The sequence below is a fragment of the Drechmeria coniospora genome, chromosome 03 (assembly GCF_001625195.1).
Source record: "Drechmeria coniospora strain ARSEF 6962 chromosome 03, whole genome shotgun sequence".
Taxonomy (NCBI): Eukaryota; Fungi; Ascomycota; class Sordariomycetes; order Hypocreales; family Ophiocordycipitaceae; genus Drechmeria; species Drechmeria coniospora.
The window spans coordinates 1,504,762-1,527,989 of record NC_054391.1 but is presented as its reverse complement, the minus strand read 5'-3'; the positions used below and the strand labels follow the sequence as shown (position 1 = coordinate 1,527,989).

General features: G+C 55.8%; 8 protein-coding genes across 8 annotated transcripts; 4 read left to right on the top strand and 4 right to left on the bottom strand.

The window, feature by feature from the left end:
- Positions 1-2,181: 2,181 nt before the first annotated feature.
- DCS_06289 (secretion pathway protein Sls2/Rcy1) lies at positions 2,182-7,571 on the top strand (the record flags this gene model as incomplete). Its single annotated transcript, XM_040803580.1, has 5 exons — positions 2,182-2,271; positions 2,441-2,992; positions 3,075-3,993; positions 4,676-4,813; positions 4,873-7,571. The coding sequence occupies 5 exons, from the start codon at positions 2,182-2,184 to the stop codon at positions 7,569-7,571; spliced, it is 4,398 nt and encodes a 1,465-aa protein (XP_040653684.1).
- Positions 7,572-7,959: 388 nt separating this feature from the next.
- On the bottom strand, positions 7,960-9,281 carry DCS_06288 (serine/threonine-protein kinase; the record flags this gene model as incomplete). The annotated part of the gene is made up of 2 exons (XM_040803579.1): positions 7,960-8,981; positions 9,035-9,281. 2 exons carry the CDS (start codon positions 9,279-9,281, stop codon positions 7,960-7,962), a joined length of 1,269 nt encoding a protein of 422 aa, XP_040653683.1.
- A 1,276-nt stretch (positions 9,282-10,557) lies between these two features.
- Positions 10,558-11,493, top strand: DCS_06287 (uncharacterized protein; the record flags this gene model as incomplete). The annotated part of the gene is made up of 3 exons (XM_040803578.1): positions 10,558-10,596; positions 10,683-11,130; positions 11,189-11,493. The coding sequence occupies 3 exons, from the start codon at positions 10,558-10,560 to the stop codon at positions 11,491-11,493; spliced, it is 792 nt and encodes a 263-aa protein (XP_040653682.1).
- Positions 11,494-11,988: 495 nt separating this feature from the next.
- DCS_06286 (uncharacterized protein) lies at positions 11,989-14,709 on the bottom strand (the record flags this gene model as incomplete). The annotated part of the gene is made up of 3 exons (XM_040803577.1): positions 11,989-12,743; positions 12,813-14,369; positions 14,592-14,709. 3 exons carry the CDS (start codon positions 14,707-14,709, stop codon positions 11,989-11,991), a joined length of 2,430 nt encoding a protein of 809 aa, XP_040653681.1.
- A 1,916-nt stretch (positions 14,710-16,625) lies between these two features.
- Positions 16,626-17,754, top strand: DCS_06285 (uncharacterized protein; the record flags this gene model as incomplete). The annotated part of the gene is made up of 4 exons (XM_040803576.1): positions 16,626-16,746; positions 16,823-16,898; positions 16,951-17,408; positions 17,471-17,754. The coding sequence occupies 4 exons, from the start codon at positions 16,626-16,628 to the stop codon at positions 17,752-17,754; spliced, it is 939 nt and encodes a 312-aa protein (XP_040653680.1).
- A 59-nt stretch (positions 17,755-17,813) lies between these two features.
- DCS_06284 (putative ABP140-actin filament-binding protein) lies at positions 17,814-19,075 on the bottom strand (the record flags this gene model as incomplete). The annotated part of the gene is made up of 2 exons (XM_040803575.1): positions 17,814-18,559; positions 18,769-19,075. The coding sequence occupies 2 exons, from the start codon at positions 19,073-19,075 to the stop codon at positions 17,814-17,816; spliced, it is 1,053 nt and encodes a 350-aa protein (XP_040653679.1).
- Positions 19,076-19,578: 503 nt separating this feature from the next.
- DCS_06283 (uncharacterized protein) lies at positions 19,579-20,736 on the top strand (the record flags this gene model as incomplete). The annotated part of the gene is made up of 4 exons (XM_040803574.1): positions 19,579-19,956; positions 20,014-20,220; positions 20,287-20,442; positions 20,497-20,736. 4 exons carry the CDS (start codon positions 19,579-19,581, stop codon positions 20,734-20,736), a joined length of 981 nt encoding a protein of 326 aa, XP_040653678.1.
- A 1,906-nt stretch (positions 20,737-22,642) lies between these two features.
- DCS_06282 (uncharacterized protein) lies at positions 22,643-23,199 on the bottom strand (the record flags this gene model as incomplete). The annotated part of the gene is made up of 2 exons (XM_040803573.1): positions 22,643-22,838; positions 22,898-23,199. 2 exons carry the CDS (start codon positions 23,197-23,199, stop codon positions 22,643-22,645), a joined length of 498 nt encoding a protein of 165 aa, XP_040653677.1.
- Positions 23,200-23,228: the final 29 nt, after the last annotated feature.

Below are 23,228 nucleotides of genomic sequence, written 5' to 3'. Positions count from 1 at the left end.
TGCTCGATGCTCGACACTCGACACTCGATACGGACCAAAGGTAGCAAGGGTCAATCAAGGAAGCATGACGGATGGGAAAAGGCGGCGGCGTTTGGGGGATTTTGCACTGCCACGGCACTGCACACACGCGCGCACACACACTGACGCATACTAATCAAGAAACGATGAGATGGAAGGAGATAACGGATGGGATGAGGACAAGACCTGACGACTGACGCCTGGAGGTTTTATGCCTGAGTCTGATCCTGCGCGCAACGGGCCATGCTAACGGAGCCATGCCATGCCGGTTTGGACTTGGTTGGACTTGGACTTGGAATTTACCTTGAGTGGTCCTTTTCTCCCGTTGCGTGTATCGGTGTCGGCACCGGCACGGTTGGCGTATGCGTACGCCCAGGCTGTTGTACGAGTATCGACTCCAATTTTGTAACGTCTAGGATATTTTTTTCTTCTTTTTTTTTGTCTTCTTAGGGGAGGTGGCGAGACTTTTGGGGACGTGTTGCGGCAGGGTATGCATGGAATTGCGTGCCCGGGTTGGTGTTGGCAGGATGCTACGAGCTCGTGACAATCGTGGTTGGAAATATGGAGCAGAGGAGGAGAGATGATGTTGATGATTCGAGCATGACCAGACAAGTTCCTCCGTGGAAATGGGAAGCCCCTACATGCCACATACACTGTACAAGGCATAATTCATTTCATCGTCTCTGCGAGATGTCCGTGATGGCATGCTGCTACAGCCAGGCCAGCTGCTGCCCGTCACTGACAGGCGCGGTCGAAAGTCTTTGGATCTTGCACTGCCTACCAAGGCAAGTACTATACGTATAAGTACCACTGTAGATAAGTGTGTAGCAATACGGTACGGTACGGAGTACGGAGTACATGGGGTTCTATTGCCGAGTTCAATAAGTGGTTATTACACCTGAGACAGACATGTTACACATGTGCAAGTACGCACGTTTATATTTGAACCTCCAGGCACGTATTGCGAGGTAGGTATGTCCCGCAAGTACTTTACTTAAATGTGCCGTATTACTCGCTATTGAACATGTACTTTAGGCAGCGAAGATGTTGAGCAGGTCCAGGATGCATTCGTATGGGCGCATCAAGACCCATGGTCCCAGAAACGTCCAGCCAGCCACAGGCCATGTCGTTGCACCATTCCGGGGGAGGGGATTTGGCCGTTGGTTCTGTTCTCCTTTTTTCTACCCACACCCGAGCTCGCTCTTCCAGTTCTGAGGTACGGATACTGACTGATACGTAACTAAGTATGTATCTCGTACTCCGTACCGGAGATACCTACACCTACATGTGCCTGCAGATAGAATGATGGTGGCTGCCTAGATGTTTTATTATTGTCTCAATCGCGTCCATTTGGAGCTGATGCATTCGAGTATTTATCATGTACAAGTTATGTACTCCGCACTCCGTACATGTATTCGTATTTCACGTAATTTGCCGTCGTTGCAACTCTGGCAGACTGCGCGGATTTGGCTTTTTGACGAAAGCGTCGACGCAAGTAATGAAGTACACGGAGTATGTACGGAGTGCTTGTACTCCGCACCTGTCAGTACTAGGTTGGCACCTAGTAGTATGTACGTAGTGCCGCCTGCTAATTAAGTGCCTAGTGCCTAGTACGGAACATTACTGAGGTAACGATTCTACTGAGGTAACGATTCTGTACTTACTCCGTACAGTAGCGGTGATATACCACTGCTGCTGTGGAGGGACCTAGATGGTACGCTAGGGGCTATTCCGTCCCAGATACCTCAGTACCTAGGTAACAGCATTGTCAAGCGTAGCAGCTTCTAGCACTCGACAAAGTAATTAATAGGTGGTATTCGTCGTATTCGGCGTCGCCACCCGTTGCAGGCTGCAGCACAGTCAAATGCCCCACTCTTCCGTGCCACCTGTCGGACCTATCTCGAACTTTTACTACTTGCCCAGTCGACTCACGTACTCGAACAGAACACAACCGCAGTCCATCCTCTCTTCATGCCATCCTCCATTGGACGCACGTATAAGTAGATCTCTACACCGCCCCGTTTCTTCGACAGAAGTCCACCGTCATTTGCTCTTGGCCCTCCCGACCGGAGACGTGCCGACATCGGAGCTCGGGCCGGCATTGACCTACGGTTTCGAAGCGCCGATCAACGGTGCAAGACCAGCAAGGCAAGCATCGCAAACATGGTGAGCTCAACCTACAGCAATGCCTCGAATCTGGGCTGGATCATCCAAAAATTCGGCGGCACGAGCGTCGGCAAATTCCCAGAAAAGGTACGTTCAACTGGCACCCGCTCAACAACTCCCACAGCGTGCAGCATACGTCCGTTGGGTTGCCGGCCGTTGTTGACTGACTCACCTGCCATGACAGATAGCCAAAGACATTGTCAAGTAGGCTTGCTCTCCCTCCAGAGGCCAATGGCATCCTAACCTTTTTTTCCAGAGCCAGCCTATCCCGGAATCGAGTCGTCGTCGTTTGCTCGGCCAGGAGCACCGGCAAGAAAGCCGAGGGCACGACCAGTCGGTGAGCGATCCTACGCCTGTTACGCCTACTGCTTCACGTGCCCAACCTCCTACTTTCTCGGCTTCATCTCGTCCCGCCCCTTTTCCGCTCGCCCTCACCCTCGCCTCTTGTCCTCCTTTCATTCTAACCGTGGCCGACAGGTTGTTGGGCGTCTACAACAAGCTCAAAAATGTTGGCGCTGCCTACGCTGCCAGCTGCGAGGATGAGCCGCAGTCCCTCGTCGAGCAGGCCAGGAGCCTCATCATGGATATTTGCAACGATCACGTCTTTGCTGCAAAATCATTCGTCCGCGACCCAAATCTGCGGGATTCTCTCACGAAGAAGATCGAGGAAGAATGCCAGGAACTCATCGAATACATCATTGCTGCCAAGCGCTTCAATCTCGAGATCAACTCGAGAGCCAAGGACCGTGTCATCAGCTTTGGCGAGAGGCTGGCCTGTCGCTTCATGACCGTCCTCTTATCGGATGTGGTTCGTATCCCCATTCCTGTCCATCGCCCATCAGTGGCCCAGCATCGACGGGGCCGCACTAACCGTCGTCCCGTTCCCGTAGGGTGTCGATGCCGAATATGTCGACCTCTGCGATGCGCTGCACTACGATGCCGTCTCCCAGCTCGACGCAAGCTTCTACAAGGCCGCCATCTTGGCCTTTTCGAGAAAGCTGAGCGCCTGCGAGGGCCGCGTCCCCGTCGTCACCGGCTTCTTCGGTAACATCCCCGGCAGCCTCATCGATGGCGACATTGGCCGCGGCTACACCGACCTCTGCGCCGCTCTCTGTGCCGTCAGTCTCAAGGCCGAGGAGCTTCAAATCTGGAAGGAGGTGGACGGCATATTCACCGCCGACCCCTCCAAGGTCCCCACAGCAAGGCTTCTGCCCTCCATCACCCCCTCTGAGGCGGCCGAGTTGACGTTTTACGGCTCCGAGGTCATTCATCACCTTACCATGGACCAGGTCATCCGCGCCCAGCCTCCGATCCCGATTCGCATCAAGAACGTCAAGAACCCCCGCGGCAACGGCACTGTGGTCCTACCGGACCCTGTTCAGTCAGCGAGCCATCAGCTTCGCCGTTCCGGCCCCTCGCAGGCACATCCTCCCAAGAACCCCAAGCGACCTACGGCGGTGACAATAAAGGACCACATCAGCGTCATCAACGTCCGCTCCAACAAGCGATCCATCTCCCATGGCTTCTTCGCCCACGTCTTTTCCATTCTCGACGAGCATTCCATTTCCGTCGACCTCATCTCCACCAGCGAGGTGCACGTCTCCCTTGCCATCCACTCGGGAAGTACGCAGGTCGACGCCTTTGTCAAAGCCAAGGAGTCCTTGGCCGAATGTGGCGAGGTTAGCGTCCTGTCCGACATGGCCATCCTCAGCCTCGTCGGCGCCGATATGAAGAACATGGTCGGTGTCGCCGGCAAGATGTTTTCGACGCTGGGCGAGCATAACGTCAACCTCGAGATGATTTCACAAGGTGCGCCACCGGTCGCTCCATACTGCCGTTGTCGTGCGAGCCGAGCAGCTGACGTTGGTTATGCAGGGGCAAGTGAAATCAACATCTCTTGCGTCATTAACTCGCGAGACGCCACCCGTGCCATGAACGTGTTGCATACACACCTGTTTACCTTTCTGGATTGAGCCGAAGCACTTGCATCTCGGACCTGTCGGGAAGGTTGCGTTGGGGTTGGGATGGCGGGTACACAGAGAACTGGCCCTGACGCGTTGAGTCTCTTGTTGGTTGACTGGAGTATGGATAGAAGGCATTCGGCAAGGTCGAAAAATCGAAGCACCCGTGTTATTTTTTCTTCTATTTTTCTATTTTTCTAGACGCTATGAAAAGCACAAGATATCACCGTAATGTAACAAAGCCGGGCAACACAAGAGTCCCAATAGGGCTGGAATGGCGGCATCGGCTATCCATGATCGTGATTCGGGTCTGGTCTAGGGTAGGCAGATAATGGAGCACCGCTTGCAAGATACGTCACGCATCCACTTCCGTCCACCCAAGAGGGGCCCAAAGCTTGATGCCGACGCCTTCCGTGAGCGGTTTCAGCCGCTTTTCAACTTCACTTCGGTACTACAGTACCTAGTAGCAAATACAACGTCGAAAATGCATACTTTGATTGCCGAAAACGCCAAGTAGACGACGCCAGCAGCCGAGTGGCATCGCGAGCACGACACAAAGAAGCAGGACGAAATGAACAGGAACAAGAATGGCGCCCGTCGAGGCGCTGGCATCCTCAGTGCCCTGCAGGCGACGGAGATGATCGACACAAGGTCGAGGCTCCCCGCAGGTATGCGGGCACCTATTGCATCCTGCAGGGGACACGAGCGATGTTCTGACGAAACGCAGAAATCATGGTGGCAATCCTCGACTACTTGCCGATCGGGGATCAGATGCGGGTCGCCCAGTCGTGTCGACGGCTGCAGGAGATGGTCTATGATGACACGAGATGGGTTTCGCGCCTGAAAGCCATGGGATGCTGGGACGAGCGGGAAGCCCGACGGCGGTTCGAAGAATCGATACGACGACGACGAGAACGCGAGGCGGCTGAGCGCGCGGCCGCCGCCCAATCGCACGGAGCCGGCGGTGGCGACAAGCAAGCAGTAGCAGCAACATTGTTCGACGCATCAACCGAACAGGAGAAGCGGCGGCGGGCCTTGTCCGACCTCCGGGATGGCTTCGAAACCATGGCCGTCGGCAGCCCGGCCAACGCAAACGCAAACAACAACGCCAACGTCAATACCAACATCAATACCAATACCAACACCAACACCAACGCCAACGCCAGCGCCAACGCTGATGCTGGCGGTGACACCTACCTCGACGTTTTCAACCACGTCAAGAGCGTCCGAGGTGGTGCGAGACAGGAATACGGAAAGGTATACAGTGCGCTCGCGCCATTCTATCTCGACGTGATGAAGGCGAAGAGCCACGCGGATCCGATAATCTTCAAAGCCTTTCGTGACCCGGAAAAGCAAGCACGGATGCTGGCGAATCTCAAAAAGTTTGCCAAGAGCGACTGGTCGCTCGGCTGCATTGACCGGGCACAGAGGCTCGCGTCGATGACCACCATCTTCGAGACCGCCGTCCTGCGCGAGTTCGAGCAGGCTTTCGAGCTCTGGGACGTTGATGGGAGAATGAGACGGTACGGTCACGTGCTGCACACTCTTAACGGTGCCGGTGCCGGTGCCGACCATTTTATCCAGAACCATCCGATATTCGATGACAGGGACCTGGCCTTCAGCCCGGCCGAGTGCTTTCGTGGTGGCACAGGGAACCCCGACGACATCTCACTCGAGCCTTCGCGACGCTTCCTCGAGGGCCTGTTGGCGAAACTGAACGAACAGGCAGCCATCGTGCAGCGAGTCTTCCCGGAGCCTGCCACCGTGTTCTGGGGTCTTACGACAAAGGTGACGGAAGACATCATCGTCGAGCTCACAACGTCCCTATTCGACGAATGCCACAGGCGGAGCACTGGTGCCTACCTCAAGGCTGTCTCGGGAGTCTTCGAGCAGACGTCGCGCTTCTTTCGGTCGCTCACGCCTCCGATGGAATCGAAAAAGGAGGTGGCAGAGCGGGCGACGGAGCTGTCGCTGAGGATATTCGAGCCGCACCTTGATTTGTATCTGCAAGATGAACTGGAGTTTTTCACCAAACTCGCCGAGATGGAGGTATCGCAGTGGGAAAGGAAGCTGTCGGACGAGGATTCGACGCTCGAGTCCTACTTCATGGCCAACATCAACCGGTCGGCTGAAAAGAAGGATTTCCTGAGCTCTTTCAAGAAGGTGGTCATGATGCCGGTGACGTTGGGCTCGTCATTTGCGACGACGAAGCCGTCGACGCTCGCTCCGTCGACGGCCTATGGCTCCCGAGCGGCCACGCCGCTGCCATCCCGGCCAGAGACGCCGACGATGGGGGGTAGAGCTAGCCCGATGATGCCCGGCAAGGCGCCGACGGATGAGCTGGCGGCCAAGGCAGCCCTAATGGCGTCCAAGCTCGAAGGGATCAAGTCTCTCTGCAGCATCGAGGTGGCCTTGAGCCTGGTGCACATGGCCAAGACGAGTTTAGGACGGGCTGCAGTTCTGATCCCCTTGGGGGGGCAGGTCGGCGGCGAGGCACGGGAGCAGTGCGCGAACATGTTCGTCGTCCTCCTGCGCATCCTGGGCCTGCGACACGTCAAGCCCGGCTTCGACACGGCCGTCGACCACCTGTCGCATTACAATCCGCGGGAGGTCAGCGATCACAACCAACAGGGGGTCGCTCCACTCGTCACGTTCATCGAGCTCGTCAACGTCGGTGACCTGATATCGCAGATGATTGATGTCTTCTACGAACAGCAACTGGTGACGCCCAAGATTGCCGACAAAAACGACTTCCTGGACCCAGCCGGCCTTGCCAAGAAGAAGTTTGAGCAGATGCTCGACGAGAGCGTCGCGGCCGGTCTCAACAAGGGCATCGATGTGCTCATGGATGAGGTGGAATACCTGCACAGCATGACGCAGCAACCGACGGACTACAATCCGGCCCCTGACACCGGCGACAAGGCCGGATCGAAGGTGGCTTCAATGTCGGCGTCAGAGCCCGACATTGGACCGACGCCGACGGCGCGTCGCATCGTCGAGCTTGTCTCAGCTCACACCAATATGCTGGTCGGCACGACCGACAAGGCCATGCTCGACGTCTTCAACGCCGAAGTTGGCCAGCGACTCTTCGCCGCCATCTGCAAGCACCTCAAGCGACAGCGCATCAGCACCGTCGGCTCCATCAAGCTCATCGCCGACATGAACCACTATGCCGACTACGCCCGTTCCCTGCGCAACCAGGACCTCATTGCCTACTTTGCCGCACTCCGCGAGCTCAGCCAGATCTACCTCATCGACGCCTCGCATGCGCGCGACATGGCCGCCGTCATCGCCGACGGGGACCGTTTCGGTGGCGTCTTTCGCGCCGAAGAGGTCTACGATTACGCTCAGCGCAGGGCTGACTGGTACGCCGTGAAGAAAGGCGTCGAGAGAGCGATGTACGGCATGGAATGCATCGCGATGTGAGGTGATGTAAAGGCGGGCGGGTGCATGTACGGGGGCGGAGAGCATGAATATGCACAGTTGCGTAAGTGACGAAGGCTCGCACGACGATACCATGACATTCAAGTTGGATACGAACTGTCGGGAGATGGTCCCAAGACGGAGAATTACAACAACGATCCACGACCTCATAGATCAAAGAAGCGTGTATTAGATGGCAGATGCGCTAGTAATTATGCTTGTAATGATGCGACCAAACAAAGTCTTCGCTCGTTCATTAATCATTCCCGCTGGCGCTGGCACGTTGGCACAGTCCTTCCACGATTGCACGTATGCACGCATGCATCCCCGTTTCCACTCGTCGCCCGTCCCATGAAATCCCAGAAGACCGTCCCGGTGGTGGCAGGGCGTGTCACATCCTCTTCCCGAAGTCGAGCTTCCGCGCCACCTTGGCACCCCTGTCTTCTTCGCCGGCGACGACGCCTGGTCGGCGTTTGAGGTCGGCGCCCATCTTGTCTTCGGCGCCGTCCGTCTTGCGCGGCAGGTCCTCCTTGGGCGTGGGCTTGGGTTCCGAGTGCCACCACGGATGGCGCAGCATGTCGCGGGCGGAGATGCGCTTCATGGGGTCGAGCGAGAGAGTCTTGATGAGCAGGTCGACGCCGTCGGGGCCGACGGTGCCGAAGCGCATCTCGTACCAGTCACGGCCCTTCAGGGGGTGCTGGCCGGGGACCGTGTATTCGGGAAGCTTGGTGACGCCGGGCCAGTTGTCATCGTTGGGGGTGCCGATGGACTCGCAGATCAACCTGACCTGGTCGAGCTCGTTATTGCCTGGGAGGTAGGGGGCGCGCATGATGAGTTCGGCGAAGACGGTGCCGACAGACCAGACGTCGACGCGACTACCGTAGTGCTTGGCGCCGAAGAGCAGCTCGGGTGGGCGGTACCAGCGGGTGATGACGTTGGATGTCATGTTCTGGTGGGGGTCGGCGAAACCGCGAGCGAGACCGAAATCGGCGAGCTTGACTTCGCCGTCGGCGGCGATGAGCAAGTTGTTAGGCTTGATATCGCGGTGCAGGACAAAGTTCTCGTGGCAGAACCAGACAGCGCGAGTGAGCATACCCATCCAGGTTTTGATGTCAGCGGCACCGTAGCGGACGCGGTCGGTGTCGCGGATGAGCATCTCGAGGTCGCCGAGGGGGAGGTACTCGAGGACAAGGTTGAGGTTCTGGTCTTTGGAGGAGAAGACGGAGAGCAGGGAGATGATGTTGGGGTGGTGCAGCTCCTGGAGGTATTTGATTTCGCGGACGGCGTCGGGTGCCATGCCCTCGGTGTATTCCTTCTGAACCTTAATCTTCTTGATGGCGACGAGCGTCGACGGGTCGGAGCGAAGATGGCCGAGGAAGACGATGGCGTAGGTACCCTCACCAATCTTTTTCCCTATCGAGCGTGTGAGTGCCGACCGTATTTTTCTCGTCGGAGCAATTCCATACCCTTGACGTACTTGCGCTTCTCCTCCTCGTTCATACGCTCGGCAAAATCGAGTGCGTGGGGCGCCGTCGTCGCCACGGCAGCTGCTGCCGCTGCTTCTCCTGCGGCAGCTGGTGCGGTCGACCCTGGCGTTCCGTTGGACGAGTCGAAGCCCGAGGCGAGGCTCTTAGAGGGAGAGGCGGCGGTGCGAACACGAGCGACGCCATCGTGGGCTGCCGTTGGGGCCGGGACAACTGGGGAGACGGCCATGATGCCGATAATGGCTGGTGATGCCGTTGATGGCCAATTTCGACGGTCCGGATCCTGGGCCCGGCTGCTGCCGCGTTGCAGCACGTCCTTTGTGCCCACTAGTGACTTTGAATCAGTCGTCGTGCGGGCGAAGGGGGGGTGTAGGAGCTGGAGGGAGATGTGCTGTGGAAGAAACTACAAGTTGAAGTACGAGGCTGGTGAGTCGTAGGTTTCGAGTGCTTCTTAAGTAGTGAAGAGCACAGTACAGAGGTGCACGTAGGCACTGTAGTACTTAAAGTACATGTAATAATTAGTAAGTAGGTACAGTACGAAGTAAACCTGTACGGATTACGGAATACAGTAGTTGTATTAGTAGTGTGGGTTGGGTGGAGATGCGGCGACGGAGATACTTACTGTGCGCGTACGGAGTACTCCGGACTTGAAGCTCCGTAAACTCCGATTCCGCTGGGTTAACTATTAATTACTGGCACTCCGTAATCAATCACTGATCAGGCAGCAGCTTATTAAACATCACGCACTGTACGGAGTATTGAAGTATACCTACATGTACAGTGCATCACCTTCAACCACGTACGGAGTACTTGTTCGCAATGTTACCTTTTCGAGGCACCACCCGCCTGGTGTAGTGCCTGCAAGTACAGTGTCTACAAGTACAGTGTGAATAGTATGTCAAAACTCCGACGATGGCATGTACGTGATCCGTACTCTGTTCTGATCCGAAACCGAAAACCCACGGTATCCCCGACGTCTCTCTTTGCTGACATACGAGCCGCATTGCACGGAATACTGCTTACACTGTTCACTCACTCACTCCCTTCATTCTATCATCCACCCCCGAACTGGTTCAGGCCGACGACACCCAACCCCATTCGCCAACGTCATCACCGAATACTTAGCTGCCTGCATTATTCATGTCGTCAATTTTCGCCGACCGACCTGGCTCCATCCTGGTTCGCCCGAGTGCATAATTCGCCTTCGTCGCAAACAAAACCACATTCGCTTTCCTTCCTCTCTCATCCTCCATCTGTACGGCATGCCTCTTTTTCGAAGCTTTTTCTGTTCGAGGGACCCTCAGAAATTCGTTGAACTGTCGTAGATTTGGACCGTGGTTCATTCCTTGGTATAGTGGCAGCACGTTGGGTCGCCCATCTTCTCACAAAATACATTTGGTACCTCATATCGGACTTGGACGACCTACAAGCGGATTCGGGATAGCCATCAACTCGCCTTGTATTCTGCCATCACATCAGCACCCACTGAGCCTGCGCTCGCCGCCATGGCCACCATGGCGGTCAGAAGCTACTTCTCCTACTGGGTAATCCACCCCCCCCCCCCCCCTCAACCCTCCCTCCTGAAGCCGGCCGCAAGGTCGCAACCCTGGCCTCGACTGACCATGAACAGATGCTCCCGGTCCTGTCCAGTCTCGTATGGTTTGGCATGCTCCTTGGCATGCTCCTCTACTGGCTCATCGACTCCCACAGCAGCGTCTACCCTTCCATGTCCCCGGATCAAACCATAGCCTACATCAGTGACGTTGGAGCCCAGGAACTCAAGCCGCTCTTCATCGCCGGCTCCGCCATCACCACCCTCACCCTCGACCTGTCCTTTTTCTCCGAGCTCTGGCTCCGTCACAACGGCCGCCTCGTCTCAAACTCCTCCACTGGGGAAAAGATTCTCGTCCTCCTCTCCATCTTCTTCGCCATTGTCGGTACTTGTGGCTTGATCCTCCTCAGCGTCTTCGACACTCTGCGCTACCCGAGACTGCATGTTCTGTTCTTGTTGCTATTCATTTTGGGCTATTTATTCTCCGCCATCTTCATTTGCTGGGAATATCAGCGTCTCGGAATCAGTCCGTCCCCCCCACTCGCTCATATGTAGTGAGAAATGTGCGCTAACACCGTCACTAGAGCACCGTCAGCATCGCGCTCTCCGCGCTTCCTTCTGGCTAAAACTTGCCTTTATACTCGTCGAGTTTGCCCTCTCTCTTGTCTTTGCCGGCTCCATGCTCGCTGGAAACCCCAACGTCGCTGCCGGTTTTGAGTGGACCATCGCCTTCATCTTCACCTTTTACATCCTCTCCTTCGTCATCGACCTCCTCCCCGCCATCCGCACCAGAGATCCCAGAAATCGATTCGGCAGGCCCAGTGATACCGAAGTCGCCAACGTACAAAACTCGAGAGAATTGGAGGCGGCTACCAGGGGTTTCCAATGAGCGGGACCCCGATCGAATTTATTTTGTTTTGAAGCATGCGAGAAGTAAAAATTGCATGGAACTTGCCAGCTTGTTGCCTCGGCTTGGTAACCAGGTGCGCATAGAGTTTAAACAATGTTGAAGATAATATAAGCGTAATTGTCAATCAGATTTGAAATAGATAGATACCCACATAAACACATCGCTATGTATCGAGACGTGATTTTCAGGGCAATCATCTGCTGGCATCATGATACGCACGCGCTCGCGCTCTTCCTCACATTTCAATTGCAATGCCGGTCACAGAGCCTCACTTGGCAAGCTGAAGCTGAATCCAGCACTTTCTCCAGTTGCATCGATCCTTCAGCGCACGCTGACGCCAGAGGCCGCGTACATAAACCCCCCCATCCACTCCTCGCTTCCAACACGAAAGAATACACCGTTCATCATCCGTTCATCCGCCACTTCTCGCATCTTGAGAGACAGATCGCAGGCCCACGACGACTATGACACGGTTTATTTATCCATCTCTTCGCGAAATCGAGAGTCGCGTGCTGGACTCCTGCTCTTTCGCGCCATCTCATCTTCCGTTGACTTGGGTGCTTCGATGCTGATGCTAATACTTGGACTGTGTCGCACTTCCTCTTCATCGACGTTGTTCTCCAACTTTCCCCCCCGCGGAAATGGCGGTATGGTCCGAGGACTAATAGGACTCTCACCATATGAATCGTGTTCCCATTCCCGCCCGGCTGCCTGCTTGTCGGCGTTGGTACGCTCGCTCTTCGAGCCATCGTCTTTGCCGGCGATGGCCACGTCTCGCATGCTCGTGGATCGGTTGTCGGGGCTGGACGACATTCCAAATCTGTAGTCCCTCATGGCCGCACCCCCTGAAAAACTGCCTCGCTTGTCATTACTTTCGCTGATCGATTTGCCTCGCGAGAAATGAGTCTTGATCCAACCCTTGACCTTGGACGTTGGCGAGATGGCGAGCTCGGCTTTAAGCTGCGCGGCACTGGCGGATCCAGCCGCCGTCTCTACTCTTGGATGAACGGGACTCCGCTGAGCGCTGCCGACATCAAGGTTTTCATCAACCCCAGCCGACCGTTCGTCGTCCTGACTGTGGTTGGCAGTTGCGCTGTCCTGCTTGGACCTTCGTTTCTCCTTGACCGCTCGCTTTTGTTCGGCTTTTGCGGCCCGCGCCTCGCCCTTCTTCACCCTTTCCTCCCTTTTCTCTTGCAGCTTCCTCGACCTCTCGTCTTGTCTGTCCAGCTCTATCAAGAATAGCTTGGTCAGCAATGGAAATTTGAGGAAACTGGATACCTTCTGCAGTCAGTACATACCCTTCGTTTTCCTTTCCACCTCCCTGATTTCGCGGTCACGGTATTTTCTTTTCTCGGCATCCTCTCGCTTTTCTTCCTTGTCAAACTTCAGCACCGCCTGCCGCGCAAGCTCGGCCTCTGCCTTTGCGTTGATGTCATCAAGCACAGGCTGCACTCTCTTGGTGGCAATCGCATCCACCTCCTCCTGTGACACGTACTTGCCACCGCCAACGTCTACCTGGCCCTTCTTCTCACCACCAGTGTTGTGGCGCAACTGGGCAGCCTGCTGGACCTTGCGCTCCCATTCGCCTGCCGAGGTTGGCCTTGCCCGTGCGGTCTCGTGGTAGACGTCCTTGTCCATGTCCTGGAGACGGGCCTTGACGTTGCGCTGCGCAGTTGCCAGGAGCGCCTCGCGGTCCCTTTCGCGCTTATCGTTGTCCACCTGGGACAGCTTGGTCGAGAAGATGGACATCTGTTCCCGAATCTTACGAGACCGTTCCCGGTCGTTTAGTGCGTCGTTCTCGGACGATCGTCGTCGCAGCTTGTTGGTCATGGAGAATTTACGTCGGGGCGTCGTTTCGTTGCCGTAGTACTCCTGATACTCACGACCCTGTTGGTGCTCGTCGTGGAGCTTGGACAGCCGGTTCTGCGCTTGCTTGTACGCTGCATCCTGAAGGTTGAGGAACGGGCTACGGGGGGCCGCTGCGGTTTCCTCGCCGTGGGCCTCCCTCGTCTGATCGACCATCTGCTGCTGGTGCCGGTACATCTTCCGGGCCATGTCGAGAGCCGATTGGTGCATCCTCATGTTGAATCTTTGCTCATCAACCTCGGGCTTCACCGGTGGGTGCGAAGTAAACATGTTTCGGGTCATGGTGGTGACAGAAACGGCGCCGACATCCGCCAACGGCGGTTTGGCTTGCAGCGACGCTTGGTGGGCTCGCACTGCGCCGTTGAGAGCGCTCGCGGCGGCACTCGCCTCGGCAGCATGGGCATCCTTGACGCCGATTTCCGAATAGGTGCTGGCTCTTCGTCTGGACGACATGGCCCCTTGAGCAGCAAGCAAGGACTTGCCGGCTTCTTGTCGGGACGGGGCCGCAGTCTTCTTCATCGAGTGAGATTGGTTGATGTTGAAGGCTTGCGTCGCGGCGAAGCTGCCGTGGGAGACCTTCGTTGGCTCCGCCGAGGCAGGGCGGCTGGTGTGAAAGGCTTGCATCGCAGCCGAGTTTCCCCAAGATCTCCGCTGCTGAGTGGAGAGCTTCGTGGATGGTTGCTTCAGGAACGTGCCGGCCGATCCGACGGCAATCATGGCTGCTCGGTGGCCGTCCGATAACATGGCATGCTCCCGTGGAGGCGACATGGTGTAGTTATTAGCCATGGCAGCAGCGGCCGAGGCGGATGTTGTTCTTTCCGGCTTCCAAGGCTCGACTGGCTTCCGGCTGATCCAGCCAAGACTGGCTGCGGCGTTGGCTGCAGCACAGCCAGGAGCGAGGCCCGACGAGGGAAAGCTGGGCAAGCTGCGCGGGTCTGCGTACTTAATTCGACCGGCGGTCACAGCTGCGAGGCGAGCGTCGATGTCAGCTACTTTCTGTCAATATTCATGCAGTTGATGGATTATTCATGCTGGCGACGAGGGATCTACAGTGCATGTCCATAGGGTAGTGAGGACCGAAGGATGCCAGAATGAAAGATGTGGGTGGAACGGACGTAGTTGGCACTCGAGACTGGCAGTGACGGCGGATTGCCGACGAAGAGCGAGGTGGCCTCGGCACTGAGTGATGTGTGATGATGACAACAACCTACTCGCACCCGGAGGAAGGTAAAGGGTAGGTGGCAACGGGATGAGCTCACCTGAATAACGCGCCTGCCGCGCGGGCGATTTCCCCATGGCAGCATCAGGCTTCGCGACTGCGCCTGCCATTTTGAGCTGTGGGGTCGCGGATCTATGATGTCAGTTGCAGTTGTTCGCGGTAGAAACGACGCGGGTTCGCCTTTCCTTCTCGGTGCAAGCCGGGGCCGAGGAAGACAAAAGGTGGTGATCGGAACAGGTTTCGTCGAGTTGGAATTTCCCGGCAGTTCAGAAAGGTCCGCGGTTCAGATGCTGCGCTTCAAAGGGTCGCTTCAATAGTGCGCTCGCGGATGAAGCTGGCCGGAGAATGAGCCGGTGGACCGAGCCCGTCGGGTTGGAGGTGCGACCGCCGAATACGTCACAGCTACTTTCCGGCAACCAACCTATACTAATGCTTGGATGAAACGAGGAGCAAGGAGGAAGGTAAGGAGGTGTGAAGGTATACAGGCAGCCAGGGAGGGACGATGAGAGCAACCATGGCTGCTGTAATGCCGGTGTTGGAACTTGGAGGAGCAGGCAGTTCTTCTACCCGGCTCAAGGGCCGTTTATTGTCTGCGGGGATCAAAAACGGTAGCGGGGCACCGAAGTGGCTAGAGCGTCATGTTGCAGGCCATACGGTATGTCTGGTGGCTGTCGAGGCTTCCTTAGCTGCGCTCCAGGGGCGGCGACGAAGCGCTCGTTGCTGTACGAGCTAGTAAGTACATGTAAGTACAGTTTATATTCCCTTTACCCCGGATCGGGCCCGGGGCGCTGACGTCATGGAGGACCCTGTTACTCGGCAGGTCCGATTGAATGACGTTTTTGACGCATACACCTTCGTCAAGTGTAGGTGTGCTTGTAGTCTGCAGCATGCTGCCCCTGCTACTATGATCTTCATGGACTCGCCGCTAGTTACCACTCCTATGGCTGTTTTTGCACGACTGCGAGGTCTGTTCGGCCCCCCCCCCCAATAATCGCCATCCTCGTCGACGAACTAGTCCGTTGCAGCTGTTTCCAGCCAAACCTACGACCAGAAGCTACGTGTACATCCATGTAGACCAATAGCTGTGCTGGTTTTTATGTACTTGTACTGTTACTGCTCGTGCACCAACTCCTGCCTGCTAGTCACAAAATTCGGCGTACTATTAGCATTAGCGGCAGTCGTTGATGGAGCATGCCGATCCCTGCAACTCAGCAGGGATCCCACACACATCTCTCGCCTCGTCGCCAAAGACCAAAAGAAACTTTAAGCTTTCATCTAACGAGTACAGTTCTGATGCCACGTCGTCAACAGTCAAGCCCTGGCAGTGGACGGGACGGGAACACACGTAATCAGGGGTAGCTTGCACTGTCGAGCAACCGCGAGATTGGAAGCTTCGTCGTCGGCAGAATATGTCACTTGTTGTGCGACGGGGAATGTGATGGCTTCCTCCCGGGTTCCTGTCGTTACCACAATTCCCTCCAGTTCACCAGCACCCCAATTCGGAGATCACTTGCGACGTTGGCACCCACGCGGCGCACCAAGTACAAGTCCATGTACTCCGTAGTAGCACATGGAATTGCAGCAAAACAGGTCGCGGCCCAATGGCATTGGTTCCCCAGGTCCAGGCTAGTTCGCGCGGCCCGGTTTATTGTTCAGCTGGCGGCCTGCACACGAACGAGCACATACTTAAGTACTTACCCCAAGCCTCCTTGTATTACCTGTACAGCACAGCGCGTACAGTACAGGATGTATTTCTACGTGTGAACCTACGTGTAAATGCAGTAACGGAAAAAGTACAACTCCCGTGACGGTATTACATCCAGCACGTCTGGCGACTATAGTGAAGTGAAGCTGGCTTTGTAATGTCCAGGGACCATAAATTACAGACGGCCGGCCATGCCAGCGCTTGGAAGGTGGTACAGGGTAAGGGATTGAACCGCGGCGAGAATGATACATGGTAGTTTTTCTTTCTACGCCCTTCCGTCATCCGCGCCTTTCTTCCTCCCACGGTCTACCGAGATCCAGCATGGCTCAGTCAACCAAGCTGCAGCAGGTGCTCAACTTTCGAGATGTTGGGAAGACCGTAAATCAATTTCTTGGTCAGCGACGGGTTCGCGAGGGAGTACTGTATCGCTCCGCTAGACCAGGTACGCTTACCATCCAACACGACGCAGCGGATGGCCCCCCTACTACGATGCTGGCTCGACTAATTGTGCACCGCAGATGAAGCCACGCCGCAGGACAAGGCCGCCATCGCCCATGAATTTGGAATCAAGACCATAATAGACTTGCGGACAGAGTAAGCCCCGAATGGCAGCCGTACTCTCGCACACTCGCTGACTATTGTCGAGGACCGAGCTCCTGAAGCAAGCAGGAAAGCACCAAGCAGCGCATCATGGCCCGGCCGAGTCACACGACAGTGCCACGCCAGCACATGCCTCGCGCATCAGTGGAATCGACTACAATGAGATAGCAATCACCAGCCGGCCACTCGAGAAGCACCTCCTCAGCCAGCTCACCTGGTGGAGTTTCCTGTCAGTTCCCGCTGCTTATGCACTTTTGCCGCGCGCGCCGTACCCTAACCCGGGCCCACGTCTCAGCAAAGTCATCTGTTTTTTCATCCTCGGGTACCGCATCGATGCCGTGCGAGTCATCGGACAGGAGGTTCTCCTCCAGCGTGGACTCCGAGGTCTCGGTACCGACACCCTCGACCACTCAGGCGCTGAGATTCGCGAGACACTCTCTCTATATGCCAGGGCTCCGCCGACGCCGATCTTGGTACACTGCACCCAGGGCAAGGACAGAACGGGTATGCGAGAACAGCGACGCACCCTTGTACGTTTGCACTTGTCACTTCTAATCCGTTTGCAGGACTGGTATGTACCCTCATCTTGATGATACTCGATGTGCCGGTCTCCGCCATCGAGCACGACTACTTCCTCACGGATGCTGCCCTCCTGTCCTCCAGGGACGAGAGGCTGGCCGAGGTTCGTGAAATTGGCCTCTCCGATGAATGGGCAAGCACGGCCGAGGACATGATCACCGGGATGGACGAGCATCTAGTTCAAAAGTACGGCGGCCTGAACGCCTACCTCGACCACATTGGCTTTGGTGAAGCGGCCCGAACCAAGCTACGAGACGTGCTCCTCTATTGATCAACTTCACCGTCTGCATTTCCTTTCGATGTTTTTTTTTTCGATTTGGGTATCAGGTGCTACTTCTTCCTAAAGCGCCCTTGCAACCAGCACCTGTACATTTTGATCTTCTGCGCTCGGTTGACCAGCAGTCGCCGATCAAAGCCTAGGCCCTCCACTTCGAATTTCGGCACCTCGGACTCGTCCCCGTCTGGTGAGCCTGCGCCGGACCATATCGCGGCCAGCTCGTCCCTGTCGAAGAAGTAGACTCGAGTTCCGTCGCCGCGGATATAGAAGTTCTCTTCCAGGTACCGCCCCTTTCGGAAACGGACTTGGGCCAGGTCTCCTCTCCCATAGTCTCGGAAGCAGACCAGGCCACCTGGCTTCAGCAGTCTGTGCACATTTCGGACAGCCTGTGCCCACTCATTCGGCGACAGGGCAGAAAAAATAAACACCATGACAGCGACGTCTACGGATCCTTCTTCCAACCCAGGAGGGAGCGCCTCGCCAGATGCGTCCCACACATCGGCCTGCATGTGCTTCGTGTCGTACGCTTCATGGCTGCGCATTACCTCTACCGCCGTCTTGGAGAAGTCGCAGGCATGCAACCTGAAGTGTGCATTCTTATTGCTGGCCAAGACAGGGAACGCCGTGTTACCGGCTCCCGCACCAATCTCCAACATTGTCACCGGCCCAGCGTCCTCTTTGGTTAGCTCAGCCAAGATGGGAAATTCCTGCTGGAGCCATTTGCGATTCTTGAAAAAGTTGGCAGCATTGTTCTTGTAGAAGAGATTCCACCACTTTGCCGGATCAGAATTGAACCTGTCTTATTGTCGCAAGTCAGCATACGTCATTGACATGAAATATAAAATATGACTGGAATGAATGAAGAGCTTGTGCGATCAGATGGGAGCGAAAGACTATATTGAAGGATAATTTTTCATCATCAATAGTCAGATGAACTATGCATTGGAAAACTAATCATCATATAACACATCGATTAACAGCGGGTGGGCAAGACAAAAACACACTTACTTTTGTCAAAGTCGGAGACGGGCGCCTGGCGTTGCATCTCGAACTGACGCTCAGCGTACTCCTTGTACGCGTCGTCCGTCTCCACGTGGTCCCAGGCATTGAACTCGAACACATCGTCCTCTTCGCCCAGATAGCGGCTTCCAAATTGGAAAGGATCACTTCGCTTCAAGTTTTTGGCGGGATCGTGGGATCGATGGGGAGGCACCTCGTTCGCATCGACGCATTGACTCGGCGTCGTCGAGATAGCAATCTCTTCGGCCGGCGTTGGCAGAGCGTTATCCGCACCAGGGGCGACACTTGACGCCATATGTGCAGTGGCCGATGATGCACGAGGTGCAAAAAATTACACGGAGTGCCAAACTCGCTCAGCCTTGGGCCACTGGCCGTCAAGGATCGTCGAGGATCGAGGCGAAGTGGAAGGAAAGAAGTTTTGGCCAGGACGAAAATATTTCCACAGATGGGCCATATAAAAAGCTTGGGGGTCGGTCCGCTGTGGAGACCCAGGTGTATGTACGGATGTCGTGATTGGACATAGGCTCGGAGTCGGAATTTCAAGGTGCCGCCATGTACGGAGTACTCTACTGTAGGTATGGCCGCATCCAAGCTCAACTCTACTTAGGGACCTGTCAGCCAGGAGGCCCAGCCACGACACTGCTTGGCCAATACGACCATTAACGCCCGTGAAGAAACCGTGTTTCTACTATCGGAACCCCTATATTGCGTTCTCATTGAATTCTGCAATTGCAGAAGCTTTCCACAAAGTTTCCCGAGCCAGGACATATTTTCTGCTTTCAATCTTGACCGTTCACGATGACGCCTTCGTTGCTCCAGCCTCCTGGCAACCTGTCGCCAGCCGAGGCCCTTCAGCTAGCACAGCAAGCGCCCAAAATCTTGCAGCAAACGCCCAAAACCGTATCCGCCTCTCCGTTAAAATCACTCTTTGCCAAGGCCGAAACGACGGACATGTGGACTGTGTACGAGAACCTGATGCTCTCCTGTCTTCGGACTGGCGATGACGTGGCGGCGCATGAGTGCCTAGAGAGGCTCCTGGTGCGGTTCGGTGACAAGGATGAACGCGTCATGGCCCTGAGAGGGCTGCTTAAAGAGGCAGAAGCAAAGAACGATACGGAACTGGAAAAGATCCTGGGGGAGTACGAGACGTTGCTGGAAGAGGACGGTGCCAACATCGTAGGAAAATCTGAACCAGATTGATGCGGCAGAATACGGCTGACAGTATACCTACAGCCGATATACAAACGAAAGATTGCCCTACTACGCTCCATGGGGAGGGAAGCAGAGGCCATCACAGCACTGAACGCGTTCCTCGATTTTAACCCGACCGACTCGGAAGCCTGGGCGGAACTGGCGGACATGTACCGGTCTCAAGGGATGTATTCCCAGGCCATCTATGCGCTCGAGGAAGTCCTTGTGCTGATACCGAATGCTTGGAATGTAAGGTCTTCCACTATTCTCGCGGATGGGTGACGGGGACGATCCACCAACTTGACTCGTCTCTAGGTTCATGCCCGATTGGGCGAGGTGTTGCTGATGGCGGCAAAAACGACGACGACGGATGCCGCTCCTCATATGCACCTTGCTGAGGCGCTGAAGCGGTTCTGCCGAAGCATCGAGCTTTGCGACGACTATTTGCGGGGTTATTACGGTCTGAAGCTAGTATGACGAGCACTCAAGACTGGTCGGCATGAGCCACGACTGACGGATGAGCAGGTGACAGACAAACTCATGAATGGCGGTGCGATAAAATCCAAGAAAATCCAGGAGACGGAGGGGTTTTCACTCCCCGACCAGGCGACGATCGAGAAGTTGAGTCTTGTCGCGACGGACAAATTGGCGGAAATTGTCCGTCGTCACGGAGCTGGAGAGAAGAATTGGCTAGGATACGACGCTGATGAGGTCGCTGCCGCTCGCGAGCTCCTGGCAAAATCATCGCCAAAGGTTGTCCGGTGAAGAGAGATCGTAGAGATGAAGATAGGGGGGACTGCGACGGGTCGGCGATGCCATCAGCGCTGCGTCTACTTGCCTGTTGTTGTTGAGGGGTCGTTGGATCAGAGTGCGGCAGGCTCCTCTCAGCTGAGGGGAGTGAGGGAACCGCCTGTCGTTGCTGCATGACACCACCCTTATGGAAGCGTGGGAGTCGTTCAATTGAAAGCATGGCGGCAGGAAAAGAAGGCATTGGGCATCCAACGAGTGGTCAGCTTCATGCGCGTGTCAGCCATGGTGGTGTATGAAGCACCCGTAAGCGAGGGAAGTTGCACCAAGTCTGGATACGAGTGAGTTCGAAAAAGCTCAACATGCTGGCTGCCTTGTCTTTGGGCACGAATTTCGGGGTGCCGCTTTCGGGTTGGGCATGATGAGTCGCAATTGGGCTGCAGCTTGGTTGGACGTATTCACGGTACCTACGAAGCATTGCCACCAAAAGCCCCATCGGTACACTACACATACACCACTTGCAGATATCCCACAAATACATACGAGTACTCGGATAGGCCCTGCTTTCCGTCGGCACGACAGCTTGCTGCCTAGTTGATCTGAGGAGAGAAATTTGACACCGAGACGAGTAGGGAGCAGGTCGCCAGAGAGTTGCTTTCACAATCGCTACGGCAAAGCATTACGTCAGTCAGTACTTGCTTCATCGAACACTGCTGTAGGGTTTGCTTGTCCCCGTAGGTGAGCCATATCGATTCGTTGCCTTTGACTGCACAGTGAAAGTTGATATACTGGAGCCGGGGACAGAGAGCGGCTTCTCACATGCGCGTCATGCATGAGTCACGGGAATCGGTCTAGCCACAGCCACGGGGCTCTCAAATATTCCGCCATCAGCTCCCATTGGATTACTAATGTATACTGATGGCATGAGCGAGAAGGAGATTGCGCGAAGCGGCTACGAAAGACGAGCAGGGCAAGTTGGAGGGTGCCAGTGCCCCTGAGATGGGCCATATAAGGCATGTCAGGCTCGGAACAGCACATGCCACTGCCTCCTATGCCAGGTACTAGGTACGAGAGCATGGCGCCGTAGGACCGCCTGCTCCTAGCGAGCCCAAACCGACGGCTGACGGCGGATGCTGTCGTTTGTGTGTTGGGCAAGGTGTAATGGCTATGCATGCGCCTTTACCCACCTCGGCACGGTCAGCTGTGAGAGCTAATATGGTGATCGGGAACTCGGGAGGGAGGTGATCAGGCCGCTTCGGGAGATCATAGTGGGATGAGCGACTTGATCAAATCTCTTGCCTCCTCTGTCGAACAAACAAGTCCGACCTGCAGTAAGACGTGCGGAGGCCACGCGATGTCCTAAGCTGACAGACAGGAGCCATATCGTGGCACCAACAGCATCGTGAACAAAGGAAGGAAGCACAGGCGCCAGTGCGAAGAGCATGCTGACCTGCAGAATGGAAAATATGGGATTGACACGAACGTTCATCCAAATGTTTCCATGCCAGTTTTTCCGAATGAAACAAACAAAATCGCAGGAACAAAAAAATCACGAGAGGTAGTTTCCATAAAATTGTCATGCCCCCTAAAAAGAAAGGCGATGTCAAAGTCAAGCCGCAGAAGGCCTTGATCAGGAACAGCGCGGACAAACCAGCTTGGACGGCGCGTCTTTGGACGGCGCTTCATGGAATGCCTCCGTCCGTATCCTGTCGAAATTCGCAACTTCAAGTACATCGCGTCCGGGGAGTACCACTCCTTCGCGGTGGACTGGAAGGACAATGTCTGGGCTTGGGGTCTGAACAGCATCGGCGAAGCCGGCTACGCCAAAGAGGCCGGCACCGACACGGTGCTACCGCCGTACCGGATGAAGATGACCTATCTCTGCGGTAGGGTTGTGCGATGGCTCGATGGCAGAGCCCACCACTCAGCCGCCGTGACGGCCGACGGGTAATGCCTCGTCTGGGGCCGGTTGGACGGCGGACAGCTGGGTATCACCCTCCTGCCCGAGCATGTTCAGCACGCCGAGCTCATCCGCCATGACGAGCGCATCAAGCCTCGGATCTGTCTCCGACCGACGCCGGTGCCGGGACTCGGAGACATTGGGCTCGTCGCGTGCGGGGCTGACCACACGATCATGATCACAAATGAGGGAATGGCGTACGCAACCGTTTCATCTCACTGGTTCAGCTGGGGCTTGGCAACGAAGATGATGTGGAGGTTGCTCAGCGTATTGAGTATAAACCAGTCAAGGGTAAACCAGACAAGGGCAGAGTGTTCACTTGGGCCGGTGCTGGCGGGCGGTTCTCCATGCTCGCGGCTGGTATTGTTTCGAAGCCAGCCGGGGCTGGCTAACTGACCTGTCGGTTCTCTCCTACCTTCTGCTAAGAACGACTTGACGGCCTCGGGGTATGATTTGGAGCCAGAACCTGTCGTCCTGTACTCCGTACTGTGCTGGCATCTACCCGTGGTCAGGATAACCATTTTTGTCAGTTCAGCAGTTGTCTCGAGAG